Source organism: Gopherus evgoodei, chromosome 6 (assembly GCF_007399415.2).
Source record: "Gopherus evgoodei ecotype Sinaloan lineage chromosome 6, rGopEvg1_v1.p, whole genome shotgun sequence".
Lineage (NCBI taxonomy): Eukaryota > Metazoa > Chordata > Testudines > Testudinidae > Gopherus > Gopherus evgoodei.
The window spans coordinates 15,193,766-15,216,366 of NC_044327.1; the positions used below are offsets into that span (position 1 = coordinate 15,193,766).

A 22,601-nucleotide genomic window follows, 5' to 3' on the forward strand; every position below is an offset into this window, starting at 1 on the left:
CATGGCCATCATTAAAAATTAAACAGGTCTGTTCAATTCTTGACCACATTTTTTTCCATTTAAAATTAGCTATGAGGCAGCATGCCCCAAATACCCTCAGAATCTGTGATCTTTGCACTTTGCCATAAATTATTCCTGTATTCATATTGGTGTGTCACATGTAAACCATTCAAAATCTTTTTAATGTTTTAAGCTCTGTATCACGCTGCCTGGAGTTGGTCACAACCACGCATGCCAACCTCAGAGCAGACTGTCAAAAAGGCAGGGCAGACACCCATACAGCTTGTATAAGTCTATAATTAGATTTCACCAACCTAGTACAAATGTGAATTCCTGAAACACTATAAAAGTCTTACCATGGAGTCACACACTGTCCCCTTGGGCATTTCAGTCTATCTTGCCACCCTGGCGAGCTGGACTTAGCAATAGCCGATTGCCATACACCAATGATCACAAAAGATTCAGGTTGCTTCCAGTCCCAAGAGACCACTCACTTACCCCAGGACAATTTGTACATCAGATCTCATACCAAAGACAACGCTTGTAGACAATCCTATAGGAAACTAGCTAAGGATTTTTTAACTAGGAAAAAGAAATTAGAAAATTATTACAGGTTAAAGCAGGCAAACATATACACACAAATGAGTTACATTCTGTGGTTCCAAAGATGACAGAGTGGTAGTAATCTGTCATCTCTGAATATCTTTTATGGCTAAACCAGCTGATTCCAGGGAATCCCTCCTTCTGTTTCCTAGCTCCAGCCCTGTGAGAGTGCAAACAGCAAAGAGATGAACAGTTTTCAAGTCAGCTACTTTATTTCCTTCTTTCAGAATTAATTTAAGATGGGAGAAGCCCTTTTGAACATAATCTGTGCATGGCAGTTAGTAAAGTCTTTGTATTGTGATGTTTCACAATGGCCCATTTAGTTTTGATAGTCCTTCTTGACAGGCAAGAAGAGTGATACCTTTCTTAGGCAATTTAGCATTTTACAGTGGGTATGTTTTCTCGTTTGGTAAGATACATAGATCAGAACAAACATTTACAGCTATATAGCCACACTCAAGTACTATCTTATAGCACAGGCTATGGTATTATACATAGGATTAACAGATGTAGCCATTTACAAGCAGTTCATAAAGTCTAAACTCATTATTATAAGTCCAATACCCACCTTAACACTCAGGTGAGCTGGATTGGTTTTCAGCAATGAATTTGTCAGTGCTTGACTGAGGCCTAAAGCCTTGGCAAGAGCTGGCACCTAATCTGCCAGTGTCACACTCTGTAGTGCCATATTTTAAAAAAATAAACATGCATAAGTGTAAGCCAGGAAAACACTCACCCTCCTCTAAGTAAGCTATTCTCTGGTTCTAAACATTAAATAAAGCCTCAATCCAGCAAAGGATTTAAGCAGGAGTCCCATTGACTTCAGTAAGGAAAATCACTTTACAATTAAGCACATGCTCAACTACTGTGCTAGATCAGGGTCTAGTGTTGTAGCCCCTGAATGTATGTTCCTCTATATATTTTTCTGGGGCTTGCATTATTATTTGCAAAATCACAGTACTATCTATTTCACTTCAAGACCTTCTAGGAAAAACAAGCAATCAGACAACAAGCCACTTGCAGTCTGTTTGAATTTATGAAATCACTGCAATACCTTTAAACAATGATTCATAATGGCTGTAGTTCTGCCGTTTGTCTGTCCTGGGACGCTGCATAGCACCCCACATTCTGTGGGTTCACACTGGCACAGAACCACACAAAGCACATTGCAGGACCAGGGCTCTAACGCCTTACATTTTGTTTTCAGTTACAGGAAAAATCTGTATTCTAAATGTTCTGACAGCATCAAGAACGTTAGATTAAACAGGGGGAGCGTAAGGATTAAAAGGGGTTTAACGTAGGGTCAATAAAATCAAAGACATAACTTAAAAGGAAATCAGGGGCCTGGATTTTCAAAACTAGGTGCAGCTCCCGCAAGCTAAGGAGAGAAAGGGAGCTGCCCTCAGGTCAGAGGCCACTCTCACTCGTGCCCTGATGTGCCTCTGCCTGGGACCTCCCCTAGCAGCTGCCTCCCACTGTGACTTGACTCCCCCCCGACCCCACGGTGCCCCTCAGGCTCTATGGCCAGGTCCCCACTGCAGGGTGCCCCCAGGCTCTGTGGCCAGGTCCCCCCGCCCCAGGGTGCCCCCCAAGGCTCTGTGGCCAGGTCCCCCGCCCAGGGTGCCCCCCAAGGCTCTGTGGCCAGGTCCCCCGCCCAGGGTGCCCCCCAAGGCTCTGTGGCCGGGTCCCCCGCCCCAGGGTGCCCCCCAAGGCTCTGTGGCCAGGTCCCCCACCCCAGGGGGCCCCAAGGCTCTACTGCCAGGTCCCCCACCCCAGGGGGCCCCGAGGCTCTACTGCCAGGTCCCCCACTGCAAGATGCCCCCCAGCCTCCGTAGCCAGCTCCCCCTCCCTCCCTCCCTCCCTCCACTACCCCAGGTTGGGGAGCCGCCCCGGTCCGCTGCGCCCTATTAGCGGCCGAGGTTGTTCGAGTCAAGCGCAGCCCGGCCACTGATACGGCGTAGCACGGTCGCTCCGCCCCCTTCCTGTTGCCAAGACACAGGCCCCCACCCACCCCTCTCTCCCGCCCTCCAGCTCGCCGCACGCTCGGAAGGTGGCGCTGCGCAACGGACTCGCCGCTTGAACGCCTTGAAGGTGATTGGCCACCAAAGGCTGCCCGTCAAACCAAGCTTGATTCCGCCCACGGAAGCGGTGACGTGTTTCAGTATCGCCCGGGGAACAAAACGGAGGCTGGGCGTGAGTGTCGCCCGTGCTTTGCGTCATGAGCGGGGTGTGGGGTGAGTTCATCTGCTTTGGGGGAGTCCAACCGTGCAGCGGAGGGAGGGGGAAGAGCCCAGCTCTGCGGGCGGGAACAGTCTAACCTTGCGCGCGACCTTGAGGGGCGTGAGGCAGATGGGGGGGGGGGGGAGAAGGAAGAGTCCAAGCCTGCAGCCCGGGAGGGGAGGAGAGAAGAGTCCATCCCTGAAGCAAGGACCGGGGTAGAGCAGGGTGATGTGGAGCTGAGGGGTGGAGGGGAAGAGTCCAAGCCTACCGCGGGGGGGAGGGAAGAGTCCAGCCTGCGTGGGGGGGCGGGGGCTTAAGCAGTGTCAGTGCGGGTGGGTGAGACTCAGCGATGGGTTGGGGCGGGCGGTGGCTGGCCCTGGGGGTAGGTGCCCCTCAACTCACTGGCCTTCCACGGCCTGGGTGTGCCCAGGCTGCTGGCGGGATCTGGGCCACGAGCACTCCTGGCTCCCGGGCCCACCGGGACCGTTTGGACATGAGCCCCGGCCTGGTTCTCTGGCAGCCAGTGGGGGGTGCTGTGTCAGGAGGAGGGAGCCTCTGTGGACCTGCCCTGACATCTCCAGGCCTGGTCTGCCCCATTTCCTCAATCCCTCCTACACCTGCAGCCCCCACCTCCTGTCTCCTTCCCGAGTCCCTCTCGATACTGGAGGCTCCCCTGTGAACCACACCACACCACACCAGAACAAGCCTACACTGCTCTGGCTACACTCCCTGAGAAGCAAAGCAACCACCTGATCTTACTGCCACAGGTTGACCTGCTCCTCTCCCCACCCCTCTGTATTTACCTTCCCTTTGCCATTCTTGCCATTAATATTTCTACCTAAAACAACCCACTGTTGCTACCATCACTGGCACCAACCAGTGAGATCAGGTGACTGGTGAGTCCTTGTCACTTCACTTACCATTGCAGCTAATCCTGCTCTGAGCAGGATTAGACAACACGGATCAAGCCCTAAGTCTGTGCTAGCAGTCCCACTGTTGCCTCCTTGGTGGACCTGCACCAGTGGCATCAATGTTGGGGAATAAAGTCTAAGGGAATAAAGCCTTAGGTTCTGCTGTTTCAAATACTTACTGCCAGGTGTAGCCTTAGTACCTTGTTGTTACCTTACAGGTAATAAGCATTAAACCCAGTAATAAGGGTTTGAAGAATCAGCACCTTAAATAATAAAATGTTTTAGGGTAGGGATTTTCTGTATGAGAGAGAGAGAGAGAGATCAGTGCATATTGTGTTGCCTGGATGGCCTCATATAAATAATAAATCATAAAGTGTGTGTAATAGGGTTTTGGTGCTATATAAATAACATACAATAAAAAATTGCACAGTACAAGTTCTTAAATTAATTTCTGCATGCAACTAAGGTACTGCAGCAGATTTTAAAGTATGGATCAGATCCTGAAGTCTATGCAAGTCTCATAACGGAACTCATTGGGAGCAAAATCAAGTCTCTCATGACTGAGTCAGAAAGTGGTTCTGGCTCTCTTAGGGAGATGATGCGTTGATTAGGAACTTAATTGTCTAGCTAATAACACTTTGGAATCTTTCTAGATGAGTTAATGATAGAAAAGTATATAAGTGAAACTTAATGTCCCATTTAATAAACCTAAATATGTTCTTGGTGTAAACCCTGTAGAAGACAGGAGTGGGAGAAACAAATATTAAACGCTGTTGGTTCCTGTCACAAAAGACTGTCTTGTAAAAACTCAGATTTCAAAATAACACTCAGCCAACAATACAATAATAGGGAATTCAACAATCTGATCAACTGTTACATTGAATCAGAGTGACACATTGTAACAGGTGCTAAAAGTACGGTCTCTTTCATAACCCACATTGAATGAGAGCTAGGATTTAATTTCAGAGAATGTTAATATTTTATGTTTTGTCCATTTTTGCAGATTTGCATTAAGTTGAGAGTTCCAAATGGCAATTGGGTAATTACTACTGAAAGTAGCAAGATGGCAGCAAACCCTCCAAGTCAAGGTAATTTTTAAACTAGGTATTCTTGTTGATATCTGTTGAACTGCAGACACTTTGCTTTCGTTGTATTCATTCATTGTTCAGGTGTGTTTAAGGAGAAAAATTAGAGGTGACGTTCTGGTCCCATTGAAGTCATTGGGACCAGGATTTCATCCTATAAGTATAACTTAAGGGGAAACAATTTTTGAGGCAGGAATCCCATTTCCAAGATTGTAGATCAGAAAACAAGCAAGATTTCAATAGGACTAGATTCCCTTTTTTGTTTTAACTTTTTTAAGGGTGGGAAAAGGGGTAAGAGAAATACAAAACTACTAATTATACTGGGAGCACAGAGTTAGTGCATGTCTCTTTAAACTCAAATCCCAAAGAAAACAAATGAGACTTTACAGTGATGTAGTTTTTTTTTTTTTTTTAAGTTCCAGTTATTTTGCTATTCTCTTGTACACTGAATTTGGCTCTTGGTTGCCAAGCTGTGCATCTGGGAGCATACTGAAGGTCCAAAGAGGCACAGTTATGCGAGTGAGAACAAAAGATGAGAAGAGATATTAGCCATCAAGAATAGATAACAAGAGCTTGAGACCACAAAGAAACACAAAACAAAGTAATGCTAACTATTTTATAAAGCTTGTTTATATTATGACAATTGTTGTATATTTAAATTTGTCTAAGTGCAAATTTAATAACCAAAGAACTCAATGGAAAATCTGGCTTATTTTAACATATTACCATGGCAAAGATTGAAATAAAAGAACAGCAACAGGAGACAAAAAATAGTGTGCTTGGTTATTGAGAAATACTGGTTTGTTGAACACAGTGATCCCAATGTGGTTTACAAAGTATGGCCCCAATTCCAAGTTGTCCTGTGTGGGTAGAGTCCATGAGCAGCCCCCTGCACTGAATGTCTTCCAAGGTAGTGGTCTGTGCCCCTAAACGTGGTTAACACTAGCACACAAGTAACTGTACACCCAAATGCAAACACTTATGTGGGAGAGTAGCCCCATTGCAATACCAGACTTTTAAATACAGAAGTTGCTTCACCTGCCACTGAAGTACAGCCACCTCTGAAGTGGAACATAGGACTTGTTTATAAGCCCAGACCAATATTGGACATGAAGGAAAGAGATTGTTGTATCAAATAGATGGATTTGGGAATGGGGCGGGGGGGGGGCAGATGTGCTGATCTGCAAAAGAAAGTACTTATAAAAAGCTTTGTAGAATTTTGCAAAAAAGATGGAAGGATAGTCCCATTGACTTCAAATGGGATTCAGCATGGGCATACTTTTGTAGGATTTGGCCTTAACATCAAACTTGTAAATACATAATAAACCTTGTTTTTGGCTGTAAAAAATCAGTTTAACTCCATCATTACAGAGACTAACAAATATTCCAGTGCTGAATTTAGAGCTTCACCTCCCAAGATTTGAATACCAATTTACAAGTCTGACTCACGTGATTATTTCTTCTTCCTCCTCCCCTAAAGTTTAGGTAGCTTATAGCTTAGAAAGGAAAACTGCAATTATTTAATTTTATTGCTCAAGTACTCCCTTAAGAATCACTCAAGGGGCTGAATATTTATTTTATAGTATAAATATTATAAACAAAAGCATTCAAAAAGCCTCGTAACTCTTTAAAGAACCAAAAGGTAATGGGCAAAAGAACAGGACTCTAAGACAAAAAGAAGAAATCGGATGTCAGAAGGGTTCAGCAATGATCTCCTAGTTCTGCCTGGCCAAGAGGACTAGCCTAGGTGCAGACTGATAGACACACTTGGCTCATGCCTGGCTTGTTGTTATCAGGCTTGCAGTATAGGACAAATATTGACGCTATTCAGGGAATTTATTCTTTGATGCGTTGCTTCTTAATTAAAAGTATAAGGTTAAAGACTTCACTTCACACCCAATTCTGCTTAATTTTTGAACAGGTAACTTATTCAGACTTACCAAAAGAAACATACACACACACACTTGTTATATAGTAAACAGCATCTTGTATATTTTTGCTTCAAGCAATTGAGCAAACTTTTAAAAATTATTTTATCAGCAGTGTAACTCCATGTCCTTACAGCTGTGAACTCAAACTATAAATGTTAGGTTTTGCTAAACAGGTTTATTTTAGTTTCATTGGAACACATGACAAAATACTCCTTCATTAGAGTTCCAAAGATGAGATATGTAGGAGGACTGAAAAGCCAATAGGACTCTGAATAAAAGCCTTACTTTGTGGCTTTTATATCATGGAGCCTTATAAATTTCCTCTAATAAAGAAAAGGAAAAGCTTTTAGTGTGGTGTACAGTGTCTTTAGGAAGTGTTTACAGACCACGGTGGCTTTGAAATAAGCTTTTAAAGCAAGAAGTAAACTGAGTGCTTGGCAATAAATGGTAATACATTCTTAACCATTTGTTACATGTATTATTAGGACTGGTGCTGCTGCTGCTGATATACTCATGCACAAAGCTGGGAACAAAGAAGGCATCTGTCTTGGGTGACAGCATCATAGGTTTTATTCTACATGTGACCTTCCTGTAAGCATTAGTGTGATGGTAGCAACACAATAGTTACGTTTTGAGAAAGTACTCTTCCTCTAGGCCCCACTTCAGAGAAATGGAAGAAATACGTGCTGCCTATTTTTCTCTCACAGAGCTAATTCTGCCAGCTGACCTGCACAACAGATCTCTGCAATTTAACATAAGATAAACTTCTGAGGGCACTGATGTTGGCCCAAAGTGTAATTTTCAATGGCTGTTATTCTCCCTTTGTTAGGTACTCTTGTATGTCTTCTAGCTATTTATTCACTTTAAGTAGTACTGATTTTTGGTTAAACATTTTTTTCTTTCATGCTGACAAAGCCTCATATAGAGGGTGCAGGGATTGGTTTAAAAATGTATGTTAGCCAAGTGCAGTCTTAAGAAACTGGCAAATCATTAATCCAATTTAAGCCACAATTCAGTGTAAAGAAGAAAATTGTACTTTTGCTTTGAATGATGTAATCAAGAGGGAGTCATCTAGCAATTGTACAACTCTTCAGAGATCCAAACGCAAGACCTCGCCCTTGAGGGGCATTAGTAGATTTGACATTCCTGGAGGACTTTGCATCCATAACCTAATGAACAAATTATATTCATATGTATATGCGGCCATAGTCATGATAAAACATTAATAATCCTTTAATAATTCAAGTGTAATTTAATGAGTTACTAATATTCATTTTGCTTAACTGCTGCAGAACATATGTGAGACCATAGACTGTAAATCACCACAAAAATTGTGTAATAGTCTGCTATCTCGTATTTTGTGATTGCAGTAGTCGCAATTAACATATGAAAAATGGTGGAATAATTACTTACACATTGCCTAGAAACCCAAAATATGTTGCATAAGTTGTTAGGATTCTGCTGTTTCAGATATTGCCTCATAGAATGAAGATCGCCATTATGATGATGATGATGATGATGATGATTTGTATTTTGATAGAGAAATTACTTTGAAATGTATTCTGAATTGAGCAGAAAGGACAAGGAATGTGGTGGTGGTATATTTTTAAATGCTCTGAGACGCTGTATAGTATGTATCTACATCTGGGTTCAAGGTGTGGCTCTTTTCTGAAAAGTGGTCAAAGTGGCATTACGAGTTTCATTGTTTCTCAGTGATTTCCAGTTCACATGTGCTCAGATTACAAGTAAAAAGATTCTTCTAACTGCCAACCCTGCTATCTCAACCTCACCTTCTAAAAGCCAGTGTCCCGTTCCTCCCCCTCTCCCCCCATCTGCCCCATATTGCCATAGCCTCATCAGTAGGGGAAACATGGTTTTGTGGGCCAAGTTCGGCCATCAGTCACATTTATACAATCTGTAACTTGGTGTTCAAGCCTGGTAAAGTCTTATGAGGGACTCTTCATAGGTCATTGCTTTATTGTTTCAGACTTTCTTGTAAAAATATCCTTCGGGTAGGGGTCACGTTCACTCTGGGAAAAGAAAAGGCCATTGGGGAAGCAGAAGATAGTTTGTAAAGAAATCCATGCTGCTTCTCTTGCTTTGGTGCCCCAAGTCCAGAATTCCATGAACAGGAATTCCCCCCCTTGTGTAAGCTAAGCCCTCTATGGCATCAGTTTCAGTAAACTGTGCTTTTTGCTTCTCTGAAGTGGATTCTCATGTAATTCAGGGTATGTGCCACATTTGTTTTGCATGTGAAAAATCAAAATGATGCAAGCAGGTTTTCAGCTCACCCACTGAGTACAGAACGTGGCACTTGAAGTTAAAAAAGCCAAACTTTTAAAAGGGCAGATTTGAGCTGTAAATATCTTGTCCTGAGTTTTAGAGCCAGCTCTGCCATTGACTTGTTATGTGGCCTTGGGCCACATCTCACCATCCCTGTCAGCAAAAGAGGAATAATACTGCTTGCCCATCTACATAACAGGGATGTTCTGAGGTTAAATTTTGGTAAAGTGTAGACATTATAAGGCTGTTAAAAGGAAACTACTCAATTAGTGAAGGTGTGAACTGAAAGTTCTTCATTAGAAGAATTCTTAGTCTAAAGCCCTTTGCGTTTTTATGTTTAAATCAGGCCCTTAGTGACAGCGGTAATATGCTTCTTGTATAACCACATTTTGGTATAGGAATTGTATAAAGGCAGAACAGAGGAATTAAAAACATTATAATTGCAGCATGGGATTTCTGTAGCTTCTTCAGTTGGTCTTTAATGAAGTGCTTTTAAGCAAGGCTGTCTTCCTCTTAAGTATTGCCAGATCTGATAAGAATGAATTTACCTAAAGATGCCAGTTTCTCTCTAATAAGACCTTTTTCCTGTGATTTTATATAAATGTTTGGGTATTTTTCCCCCACAGAACACCCTTCAATTACATGAATACTATTAATCAGATACTTACAGTTAAAATTATAATTACTGAATCAATTGCTTAATGGACAGCAGCCTTGCCAATGCTTTATTCCTCCCTTTTTGCTGTGCCTGACTATATAGTTTCAGAGCAAACAATCACTTTACGCTGTAGTATTGGGGATGGGGAAATAGACGAGGTAGTAGGACAAAGATCCCTGCTGTTCCCCTGTAGTGTTTTCAGTATATAACACTATCTTCCACTGTGGCAAGTATGTGCTAATCATACTTAATTCATAATCCTTTTCAGACATTTGCATTGCAGTTTAAAATAGCTTATTTTATCCTACATCTCTAAAATTATTGAGGCACACAACCAGTTTCATGATGAAAACACGATTAATTGGGGGTGCAAAACTGTTTGAAAAACCATTCGCAGAGAATAGTTATCAGTGGTCCACAGTCGTGCTCGAAGGGCATAACAAGTGGGATTCCGCAGGGATCAGTTCTGGGTCCCATTCTGTTAATCTGTGATTTAGATAATAGTACACTTAAAAATGTGTGGGTGATACCAAGCTGGGAGGGGTTGCAAGTGCTTTGGAGGATAGGATTAAAATTCAAAATGATCTTGACAAACTGGAGAATGGTCTGAAGTAAATAGCCTGAAATTCGATAAGGACAATGCCAAAGTGCTCCATTTAGGAAGGAACAATCAGTTGCACCATACAAAATGGGAAATGACTGCCTAGGAAGGAGTAGTACAGAAAGGGATCTGGGGGTCATAGTGGATCACAAGCTAAATATGAGTTAACAGTGTAAAACTGTTGCAAAAAACAACAACAAAAAACACATCATTCTGGGATGTATTAGCATGAGTGTTTGTAAGCAAGACACGAGAAGTAATTCTTCCGCTCTGCTCAGGCCTCAGCTGGAGTATTGTGTCCAGTTCTGGGCACACATTTCAGGAAAGATGTGGACAAATTGGAAAAAGTCCAGAGAGGAGCAACAGAAATGATTAAAAGTCTAGAAAACATGACCTATGAGAGAAGATTGAAAAAATTGTGTTTGTTCAGTCTGGGAAAAGAGAAGACCAAGAGGATATGATCACACTTTTGCGAGTACATAAAAGGTTGTTACAAGGAGGAGGGAGAAGAATTGTTCTTCTTAACCTCTGAGGTAGGACAAGAAGCCATGGGCTTAAATTGCAGCAAGGGCGGTTTAGGTTGGACATAGGAAAAACTTCCTAACTGTCAGGGTGGTTAAGCACTGAAATAAATTGCCGAGAGAGGTTGTGGAATCTCCCTCATTGGAGATTTTTAAGAGCCATTAGACAAACACTTGTCAGGGATGGTCTAGTTAGTATTTAATCCTGCCATAAGTGCAGGGGACTGGACTAGATAACATCTCAAGATCCCTTCCAGTCCTATGATTCCATGAATTTATATAACCGGCATAATGTAAATCTTAGCTAAAAATACCAGTTAAAAAGGTGTCCCTCATTTACCCCACCTGGTGCTCTGATTTTCAAGTATGCATTTGGTCCATGTATTTAAGAAAGGTCAGATTGCAGTGGGGGTGGTTCTCTATACAAAGCCTACCCCCATTCCACTGACCTGATCTAGTGTGTTACTTGTAGTAGATACGCTGTTGACATTTTGGATTTAGCTCAGACCTTGTATAATATGTAGACGTACTTAAAATGTCCTTGGGTTGGTACTGGTATCTCAAATATTTGAGTCAGAGTGCAAAATTACAGCTGTTTTTTCTCTCCCAAGGCTCAGCTGTCTTAGAGCAGGGGCAACTGAGTCATCTAGAGAGATGTTATACTGAAAACCTCAGGTTCTTCGGGTGATGGATGGTTTCTCATTTTCTTGACAACTGATCTTGCATTGGTCACTGAAGCCTAAATGTGGGGCTATTTTTTTTCGACGGTGTTTTGTGATTTAGGAATGAGGCAGTGAGAGAAATCAGAGTAACAGGCAGTAAGTTTCTTGACAGTTGGTCCTTGCGGTGGACCAAGCCTTATTGCAGATTTGTAGTGGTACAAGTCTTTTAAAAGAGATATAAAATACACAAATAGTGGCTCCTTAAGATGGCAGCCATTTTAAGTGTGTCCCAGTTTCCCTCCTTACTCATTCTGTCTCCTGAAACCATCCCTTGCGCCAAAGATTCCTTTCTGCTCCCTAAGAACATTCAATGAACCAAGTAAGGGAAAAAATTTTTTAGATCTATACAGTAGAACTTAACTGCAATACTCTGATTACCAGTCATGCCAGAACTCCCTGACTTCAGTGAGAGGTTATGGTGGTGTAGAGAAAGCAGAATACTTGCGTCTGAGATAGGACTAGATATATCAGAAAGGAGAATTTTGTCGTGTCTAATTTTAGAGCAAATGGACCTTATCATTTACTCATTATTCAAGCAAAACTCTCATTATAGTTCCAGAGTTCTCCCTGACTCCGGTATAAAGAGTAATGCCCTATGAATGCATTCATTCATTCTTGTCATGCTTTCAATTGTATGTCCATTCACTTTAAAAAATAAAATAAAATTAGTCTCTGACACTATCAAAAAGCCAAATATTTAGCAGATACACCTCTTGGCTATAGCTGTAAAACTGGTTCCTGAACAAAACCTAACTAGAGATGATAGCTAATATATTTTAAAATATATTAATATGTATGATATCTTTAGGAAGCCATTTCATGTTGTAAAATGAGAGTGAAAAATAAAACCTATTTATTAATAGCCTTTCAGATTGGTGCAAAGCTTTGAAGATTAGTATATTCATCATAATGTCATACTGTGCAGTGACTTTAATTCCATAAGGTTATAGGTGCCCCATGTAAAAAGGCAAATCTAATATTTTTCTGATTCTTACCAGGTTTTCAGAATAAAAATAGGGTTGCAATCTTGGCAGAACTAGACAAGGAGAAGAGAAAATTACTTATGCAAAACCAGTCTTCCACGAATCACCCTGGAGCCAGGTACTTTATGTTCATATACCTGTTCGGACAATATTTGATTTTCTTTGATGTACAAGTGTGTTCTTTCCTTATAGGTAATCATCTGTAGATCTAAACAAAATACATAAGAGTTGTGTGCTGCATGCCCCCAATAACCAGTGCAAGAATGATGATTGTGTTTGTTTCTGGATTCTGAATCTTGACCTACATGCTTTCCCTTTGTGTATGAGAGAAAGAGAAAACTGGGGTGCTTCACAACTGCTAAGCAGGCCCTCTTAAAGGAGCATGCTCCCAGAAAATGTTCATTTATTAAGCTAATGTGGTATTTCTTTTGTGCTTCAAAATATCCTTTTAAATCTAGATAACAAAACAATATCTTTCCCTAATAAAATAAGTGAAAATTAGTATTCTATTCCATTTTTTTAAAGCAGTACAGTTCAGTGTTTTTATTATAAATCCTTCTGTTCAGAGGGTCACTACTTAGCTCCAAGTATTCACATAGGTCTTAACAAGAGAGCAACTACAATGATTATGGGTTTAGAACGGGTCCCATATGAGGAGAGATTAAAGAGGCTAGGACTTTTCAGCTTGGAAAAGAGGAGACTAAGGGGGGATATGATAGAAGTATATAAAATCACAAGTGGTGTGGATGAAGTGAATAAGGAAAAGTTATTTACTTGTTCCCATATTATAAGAACTTGGGGCCACCAAATGAAATTAATGGACAGCAGTTTTAAAACAAAAGGAAGTTCTTCACACAGCGCACAGTCAACTTGTGGAACTCCTTGCCTGAGGAGGTTGTGAAGGCTAGGACTATAGCAGGGTTTAAAAGAGAACTAGATAAATTCATAAAGGTTAAGTCCATTAATGGCTATTAGCCAGGATGGGTAAGGAATGGTGTCCCTAGGCTCTGTTTGTCAGAGGGTGGAGATGGATGGCAGGAGAGAGATCACTTGATTATTACCTGTTAGGTTTACTCCCTCTGGGGCACCTGGCATTGGCCACTGTCAGTAGACAGGATACTGGGCTGGATGGACCTTTGCCCCTACTGGGTCAGACCATTCTTATGTTCTTTACTACTACTTTGAGATTTCCCCCCAGTTCAGAAGTGTTTAGCATGAAGCAACTCTGATTGTCCTTAATGGGAGCTGCTGGGTGATGAGCTCTTTTAAAAATCTGGCACTTTAGACATTACAGGTCCTATCCGACTCCCATCAAAATCAGTAAGAGCTGGATTGGGCTCTCTATTAAAAAAAATTTAAGGAAAAGGTAATGTTTTGTTTGGACTCATGTCTCAATAATTACTTTTTTAAAACTGAAACCTAAAATAATATTTGGCCCTAGATGTGAGCACTTATTTTATATTCTATAGCTTATTAACACTTTAGCAAAAAAAAAAGGGCTTTTCATCGAGTTCTGTATCAATAGGAAACCCTTTTCCTATATGCAGAGTTCTGCAGCCATTCTGCCAACATCTGATCTTCCCATCATGAAGAATATGGACCCATGGTTAGTGCTATTGTTTTATCACATACATTGTTTCATCACAAATACTATTTTAGGAGAGTCACTGGGTGGCAATGGTGAAAAGGGCAAAAGCTATAGTTAAGAAACTGAATGTCAAACGCCTGGCATGATGCCAGCGGAATTTTGATTGACATCAGTGGAGTTACATCAAGAAAAGTGAAATCAGAATCGGGCTCCAATCTGTCAGGCTTCTGGGTTAGCGTGGCAGTATTTGGTATTATCAGCAAAATGGTTCAGCTATTGCATTTGTCACTGGCATGTAAAAAAATTCAAAGTGTCAAGTTATGGATTTAAAAACAAAACCCCAAATCCATAGAAATCTTGGCATCCATTATACCCTGGACCCCACATGACCAAAAAATGCAGCTTTTCTTACAGATGATCAATTCTACCTGCCTCGTCTTTATTACAGCATTGCACTTGCAAGATCTTCCCTTAATAAGGATTTCCGGGATCATGCTGAGCAGCAGCACATAGCAGCACAACAAAAAGCAGCATTACAGGTGAGTGGCCAGATCCTCCTTCATTTGGTTTTATTTCTGTTTTCTAACCCAGGCAGAGAACAACCTTGTACCTACAGAGCTTAGGTAAAGTATTCTTGGAAAGGTTTGTTTCTTAAAGATTTTTCTATATTTGGCAACATAAATGAAATTCCAACCCCCCCAGCAGCCTCCAATTCCTTATTTCCATGATACAATATCAGTAGTTAGTTTGTACTACCAAATTGCTGTTACACCATTACATGTTGTAAAACAATTTAAAAACCTCCCAAAGGCTAGCACACAAATGAACTTGAGGCAAATTCTAGCTGGCATCACAATAAAAAAAAGCAGAGATGGAGAGAAGTTAGAGATCTCTGGCCTCAGCACTTTGGCAGTGGGAAGTAGCAAGGGGGCTTGGGGCTTTGACTAACCTGACCTTATAGGAACACTTGGTACTGCAAGAAAACATGCGCATGGCGGCCTGTGCCTGTGGCTTTTTAGATAGCTCTGACTTAAGTACACTGACAGATTAGGGCCCTTTGGGGTGTCACCTGATTTGCTGGGGTACCACTGAGTCAGAGTGTTCTGCCAGCCTGGGTCCCCTTTACTTGGCCTTGCTAGGTTCGGCTCACAAGCCTTTTCCAGCCATGCACACAGGCAGGGTCACGCCTGACTGCACAGAGACAGATCTGCTCTGGAAAGATTCAGCTTTAGGGGCTTGCCCCAACCCTCTGGTCCCCACTCCTTTTAAGAGGTACACAAACCCAGAGGTTTTATGAAATTCTCCCCCTCCCTCAGTATGGAGGGAGATATGCACAAACTCCTTGCCCACCCAGTTAGAAATCACAAACTGGGTTATGTTATAAACAAGACAATAAGTTTAACTACAAAAGGTGAATTTTAAGTGAGTATAAGAGATTAATCTGCTTTGTTCCGTCTCTGACCAAATAAAGCAAAGTACACAAGCTAAGCTCAATGTACTTAAGAAAGGTTACAAAATGTAAATTCTCATCCTAAATGTTATTTAGGCAAGTTGCAAAGATTCTGTGGTTGAGTTCCAGTTATATTCCCTTCAGACTGGAGCCCTGTCTGACTGGACTCCCCCTGCCTTCCCTTCAGGTGGCTTTAGCAGTCTTTCTTCATGTGCAGACAGGCCATAGAGAGGAGGAGTCTTATTTGCCTTCCTCCCCACCGTTAAATAGGATTTACATAAGATGGGAATCCTTTGTTTCCCAAACTTGACTCCCTTTCTCTTCCAGTGGAAAGCTACAAGTCATCCCAGGTAATGTTTAGTGTAGGGTGACAAGACCACCTAACTCTGTAGGATCAAAGCCTCCATGAGTCAGAGGCAGTATGGAGCGTCCACAGGAAGGCCAAGCCTTACCACAGTCCGTTGTCCTCACTGATGGGCCATCAGCCCTGTCTGGCTTTTCCATGGTTGTACCTGAAGTGTTAGCAGTGGGCATCACTCAAAATAGCATAGTTGAAATACAGATACATAGTCCATATTCCTAACTTCAGATACAGAAATGATACAGGCATACAAATGGGAATAATCACATTCAGTAAATTATAACCTTTCCAATGATGTCTTGCAAAACCCATCTTGCATAAGGTACATCTCACTTATTCATTCATCTCATAAGCATATTTTCATAAAGAATATGGAGTGAAACATCACATACACAATAAGCACAATCAAGAGTGGGGATCTATACTCACAGTTCTTAGCATATGGTTTGACTCATTTGGGTCCAACAACCAGTAGAGGTCCCAAATCAATGGGAGCTGGAGTTGGTCCCCAGTTGGAATCCCAGTGGGATATTAGAAGCAGACTATCTAATTCATCTGTTTGGAAGTTGATACCAAAGCTTACGAGCAGGCTTAGACAAATGTAAAATAAATGCAAAACATGAAGTTTAAACCCTGAATTATTTTGGAGCTGGGGTGTGTGTGTATGAAGTTAGTGAGTTTAAACAAGTGTGTTCTTCTTTCCAGCATGCACATGCACATTCTTCAGGATATTTCATAACCCAAGACTCTTCATTGGAAATCTTATTCTTCCTGTCTTACCTCGACTAGAGTCGGAATGAGGGCTGTTATTCTCAGACTGAAGGAGATGGATATGTTGTCCATTGTTGAAGCTGCCATCTTTCAGAACTACTTTATATGATTTGGAAAACAGATTGTGAACTAGTTTAAAAAAATTTTTTTATATATTTGACCTTTTTATTCAAAAAAGCCTGTTTCATTCTGGATTCATATGCTTCTCTTCCATGGTTGAGTTGGCTTCTCCTGAGAAGAGGTGCTGTAGATTATTATGGAACTGACAGCATTCTTCTTTACTTAATTTCTTTTGTCAGCTCAGAGTAAGACTGTTCACCTGACATATCACTCCTACATTTTATTTTTCTGATTTCCTCTCTTCTTTCATTCAGTTGGAAGGAAGGATGCCCCACCCAGAATTTGAGACGCTTGTTCTAATCTGCATTTCTAAAGTATCTGTCATAGTATCTATGTACGGTACTTGACCTTAATGAAAGCAGACAAAGTTGTCATTGTCTATCCTAAGACAGACATGGATTCAGTAGATAGATCAATTACTTTCATTCGCTCTGTGCAGGAACATTATTAGTGCACCCCAATGTTTTTTATGTTTAGTTTTTGTAACAGTATCCTGGTTTCCCAGGTAGTTAGAGATACTATGTGCCATTGTCAGTTTTAGAGTATATAAAACCTAATTATTAACCTTATGAACAAATAATCTTGTTTGTGTCCAATTATCTTCATCTTTTCTAGTGACATGGGGTAAAATTCTCAAGCATTTAAGTCCCATGCCATAAGTTACTTAGGCACTTTTGAAAATGTTACCCATGAAAGTTCAAGATCTGCCCTCGAATTCAAATGTTACGCTTTTAGGGTTTTTGTTCTTTCAGTGCCTTTGAAAATGTGTGTTTGTGCTGCCCAAGTCAAAGTTTAGATTCTGTCTCTGCAAATCCTTTTCCAGCCTCATTTCAATTCTGGCATCCCATTTCAGTACGAGGCTGAAGCTTGGCGTACAAAGTCTATTGGTTGGATAAGTTACTTTGGAAGCAGAATAATACTGGAATAAAGACACTTATTTTGGAATAGAGTTTGCACAATACTGGTGTAACTTTATCGGTATAGTTATACTGCCATCGTTCTGCTGGTCAGTTTTCCCATGTAGACCAACCCTGGGATATTGGTGCCAAGGAGTTTAAAAAAAAAAAAAAAAGATCCGGGCTTGGAATCTGCTGGTACTCTCCCATACATTATACAGGTGCCTATTTTATTCTCCAAAATCTCAGCTTTCATTTAAAAAAAAAAGTAAGTCACTAGCTATTGTGGTTATAAAGAAAACTTCAAAAATGTAATCTGAGTATAAGTGATGCAGAGGTGAGTGTGCAGGGAGCTGGGACCAATAGCTTAGAACTGCTCTATCATCACAGGGAGGGGTTAACTCAGGTGCCCCAGTGGTGATGATTTAAATCTCAAAGTTTCAGTTTTCATGAATGAGAAAGAATAGGGAGAGTCACTGATCTGCACAGTTTGCAGCGAGTGCATCTCGAATTCGTGTCACAAGAATCTGGTGTCTAAAATACCATTTTTCATTATCTCCATGAAGAAGGAGCCTAGCCAAGGAACATAGCACAAACAGTGAGCATATTGAAGGTCCCAGCAAAGTGAAGCCATGCTCCAGGAGCCCAGTGGAACTCAGCTGTACAGTCATATTTTGACTAGCTGCACAATCTACTATGAGCAGAATCTCACTTTGGTGACTGAAATGTGGGGTTTATTTTGCGGGTAAGACTTGGAAGAATAACCCCCTTCCCACCCAACCCCACCCCATTCCTGGTGATGGCTATTATGTAACTCTGTATGTTTAAAACTTGCTTTACTTTACAAATGGAAACTTCCAGCTCCTGTTCTACAACATGAGCCAAATGGCTGTGGGTGTTTTGAAAAAGTTGACATGCATAAATCTCTGTGTGGAGAACATCAAATGTTTCACCACAAATGGTCAAAATGTGGAATCTTACTTAAATGGCAACTACCAGATCCAAATATCCAGGATTCAGAAATGTAAAATGAGATGGATTTTAGCTTTATAGTTAGGAGTGGAGTTTTGTGGAGGAGGGGGAGGGTTCACCTGTCCCAGCCACCAGCTTCTCAATAGAAAAGAATTGAAAGAGAACTTTTCAGTGGTCTCATACAGGCTACAGATTATAAGTGGTACAAGCACCAAAACAAACAAGAACCTCACCTTGTCTAAATCAGCATAGGTCCAGTGAAGAAGATGGACTTACGCCTGTTTACACTAGCTGGGGCTCAGGCCCAACATACGGTGGGATAACGCATTCAGCTAGTTACAGAAGAATTTGCAATAGGAGGAAGAGAACCTAGGCTCAAAGGTGGAAGAATTTTAAAAATACTTCCAATGTGGAGAAGCTGGAAGGGTATTTTTCAGCTATAATGCTTATAACTGTTCTGTGTAATTGCAAGGGATTTGGTAATACATCTAGGTATAATTAACTGTCAGTGATACAAACAGTGTATGTGGAAGCTTCTGTCTGTGAAACCAGAGTCTAGCAATTAGTGTCATATGCCTCAATTTGTCTTACCACGCTTACCTTTTCTTTTCCACTATTAATCACCATTAAACTAATTCATACATCACCTGTACAGTCATCTAAGCAGCAGTCTCTCCTACTGAAATTGTATGTTCAAATGATTAACAATTGTAATCACCTCAACCAACACCACTTGCTTGGGCTTCATAAGGTGCCTCTATACATGAGGCAAATCTAGTGGTCAGACTTCTGCTGATATCCATTACTATGCTCATGCATCCAAGCCATGTTTTTCCATCTATTATGTATCTCTGTATTTAAACATACATGGAACAGTGATATTTACACAAGAACCCTTTTAATCAAATTGCTATAATACCTGTTGCCGACCTGTATGCCCAGGACAGATTCTGACTTCACGTGGGTATACATGGACAGTAAGTCAGTAGCGTTACTTAAGATATACCATAGATCAGACTCTAGGCTACAGTGTCTGTGAAAATGGGGGGAAAGGGAGCAGTCCCAATGTCTGGTCAGGTGATCCATCATTTAAAAACAAAACAAAACAAAAACAAATTATGTCTGAGTGACTTCTGCACAAAATTCCCCTGCTGTTAACAAAAAAAGTTGGACATTCACAAGAGCCATTTATATAGTGGGCAGAATTGCTACTCACACAAAATGTTCAAGGTAAGGTTTATGCTCAGCCAGATTTGGCTCTCATAGTCCTGTCCCGGGGGCCCTCAGCAGAGCGGCTCCCCAATGGGGGAGGCATTCAGTACGAAGTTCTTTGGGTGAAAACCCCCTGCTGGAGTGAAGAGCAAAGAGAGACTCCCAGGGCTAGTAGCACCAGCAGATAGGGGAAGGCGGTGAGGGAGAGACAGGTACAGATTATCTTTTTAATGGAATGATTTTTACCAAGTGCTAAGTGTAGGTCTGAGGTGTTCAGCTGAAGTTGATACCGAGTGGATTTAAAGGCTGTTCTCAGTAGCAGTTGAGTCCATTGCAACCTTAAGCATCTCAGCTCAAGAAAAATCTCAGAATTGTCAAGTGATCATATGCTGAAGACTAAGGATTTCTGTTAAAGGAGATTATGAAGAACTCAGCTTCTGTTTGCTTCCAGTTAGTTCTGAGAGTCTGGGTTTTCAGCAATGTGAAAAAATTAAACAGAAATTGTTTGAACTTTGAAAATGACTTACAGCTGGTGCTGTCAGAGATTCAACTAAACATTGCATGATGGAGTTCGAAACAGGCCCATCCTCACTAAAATTGCATGCTGTTTCTAAGTACCAAAAAAAAAATCCATATTTTATTTTTTAAACCCCATATTAGATTGGATTATATAATTAAACTATTTAGTTGAATAAAGTCACAAAACCATCTGCGCTGTGTGTGTGTTGAATCTAGTGTCCCGAGCTGGTTTTAAAAAAAAAGGGGTTGTGGGGAGCCACCAAGTTTTACAATAACTATAAGGGAGCTGCAGTGCTAAAACGTTTGGGACTCAGAGTCAGAGGGCGATGTCAGCCTTAAGCTTGAATTCTCTTAGCTAGTTGTGTTTGCCATGCTCACAGCTCAATCAAATCTTCCCTTTTTTCTGATGCTTCCTTTTCTTCAGACACTAGTCAATTATGATAGTAATTAGAGCTTCTCAAAGTTACAAAAGGATTGCTGCAACTTCTAGTCTGTCTACATTCGGGGATCTTCTATAATTTGGCTATTATATATTTTCCATACATGTGTTGTCACCTGTTATTCAGACAGATATACTTCATGCAGCACTATCACTTCCTCCCCTCACGGTGCCTTGGCAATGTGGCCAGAACCTGCTCAGATAGGTTTGCCTTTCAGGGCCAGCGTCTCAGTGTACATTGATAAATTGACTTAGCCCAGCTGAAGATCTGGCTCGCCCGGCTCTACAGCTTGCTCAGTGCAGCTCTTGAGTAGAAATGTTTATACCAAAACAAGACAATTTCTTTCATTCATCCTGATGTGATATGCAGAAAATAGCTTCCTATAGCCACCTTCATGAATGCAGTCTTATCGAGTCCAACACAAATATAGGTAAGTAATACCAGGTGACCCTTGTTCAAAGGGAAAGGTAGTGTGGGGAAAAATCGTCCACAGGTTCGGACAGCACCACTTCCCGCAGCCCCCATTGGCCTGGAGCGGCAAACCGCAGCCAGTAGGAGCTGCGAGCAGCTGAAACTCTGGACACAGCAGGTAAACAAACTGGCCCAGCCTGCCAGGGTGCTTACCCTGGTGAGCCACCTGTCAGAGGTTGCCGACCCCTGCGTTAGTGTGTGGGTCCGCCTACCCAGTCCTGGCTCTGAGCCATTCTATTCACTTTGATGTCATCATAAAGTGGCTTCTTGTACTGAAGCCCTGACAATTTCCTCATTACACCTTCCAAAGGGAATAGGAGAATAAATATGGAGAAGGACTGGAAGATTCCCTGCATGTATTATCTCGGGAGGGTGTGACGACAAACCCAGTGCACTGAGGCCAGGAGTGGTTTCTTCTGAAGCATTCAGCTGCTTTTCCTAGGAGGTAGTCTTACTCTTCATGGGCAGTCCTTTCAGATGCTTTTCTGTTGACAGTGCTGCCCCCCAGCACTGCTGCACTGGTACTGGCCTAGTGATATAAAAGAGCTCCCTGAAGAGCATTTGTTAAAGGTTTGAGTGCTGAGTGCACGCCCATCCCTACTGCAGCACTCACACTGGAGCGATGCTTTGAATACAAAAGAAGAGCTGTTTGAACAAGTAGGTGTGCTGTAGGGAGGCCTGGGTGGCTATCTGGCTGCACCCTGCCTCTAACCTTCTCCCATCTACTGTAATTACTCCACTGTCCTTCAGAAAAAAACAGTTCCTCAGAGGCCACATGCATAATGAAAGTGGGAGGATATAATTATGGTGGGCTTAAGGTTCAGAGTTTCTCTGAACTTTTCCAGTGCCAAGGGCTCTTTGATCCCTTTTGGTGAGATCCCAGCTCTAATAAGCAATATTTCATAGTAGGTGGCTGTTCACTTCTCTGGCACTGGATATTGTAAACATCCAGATACAAGCATAGGAAAACTTTAACCTTTTAAAAAAAGTATCCTACCATACATAGTATCTCAAGGCACTGCACTTAAACCAGCCCACTCCTACCTTAGTTTTTAGTGGTGCCCTGGCTTGCATGGTGATACAGAAAGAAGAGGGAAAGTGGTCACATGAGGCCTTCTCCATGCAGCAGAAAGGCAGTATGGCCATTCATGAGGTATTCCTGAGAGCAGAATCAGTGTGTGGCTTCCTGAGTAGCCAGGGGATGAAGCCTGTCCAGGGCTGGCTCTACCATTTTTGCCACCCCAAGCAAAACAAACACAAAAAAAAGTGCCACTCGGACTGTG

At 41.7% G+C, this 22,601-nt stretch overlaps 1 protein-coding gene across 1 annotated transcript; it reads left to right on the forward strand.

The window, feature by feature from the left end:
* Positions 1 to 2,736: 2,736 nt before the first annotated feature.
* Positions 2,737 to 20,598, forward strand: INIP (INTS3 and NABP interacting protein). The gene is given in 6 exon segments (XM_030566222.1): positions 2,737 to 2,830; positions 4,738 to 4,822; positions 12,534 to 12,636; positions 14,555 to 14,645; positions 16,623 to 16,668; positions 16,671 to 20,598. Coding segments are annotated over 6 exon segments (381 nt in total). The 5' UTR covers positions 2,737 to 2,821; the 3' UTR covers positions 16,718 to 20,598.
* Positions 20,599 to 22,601: the final 2,003 nt, after the last annotated feature.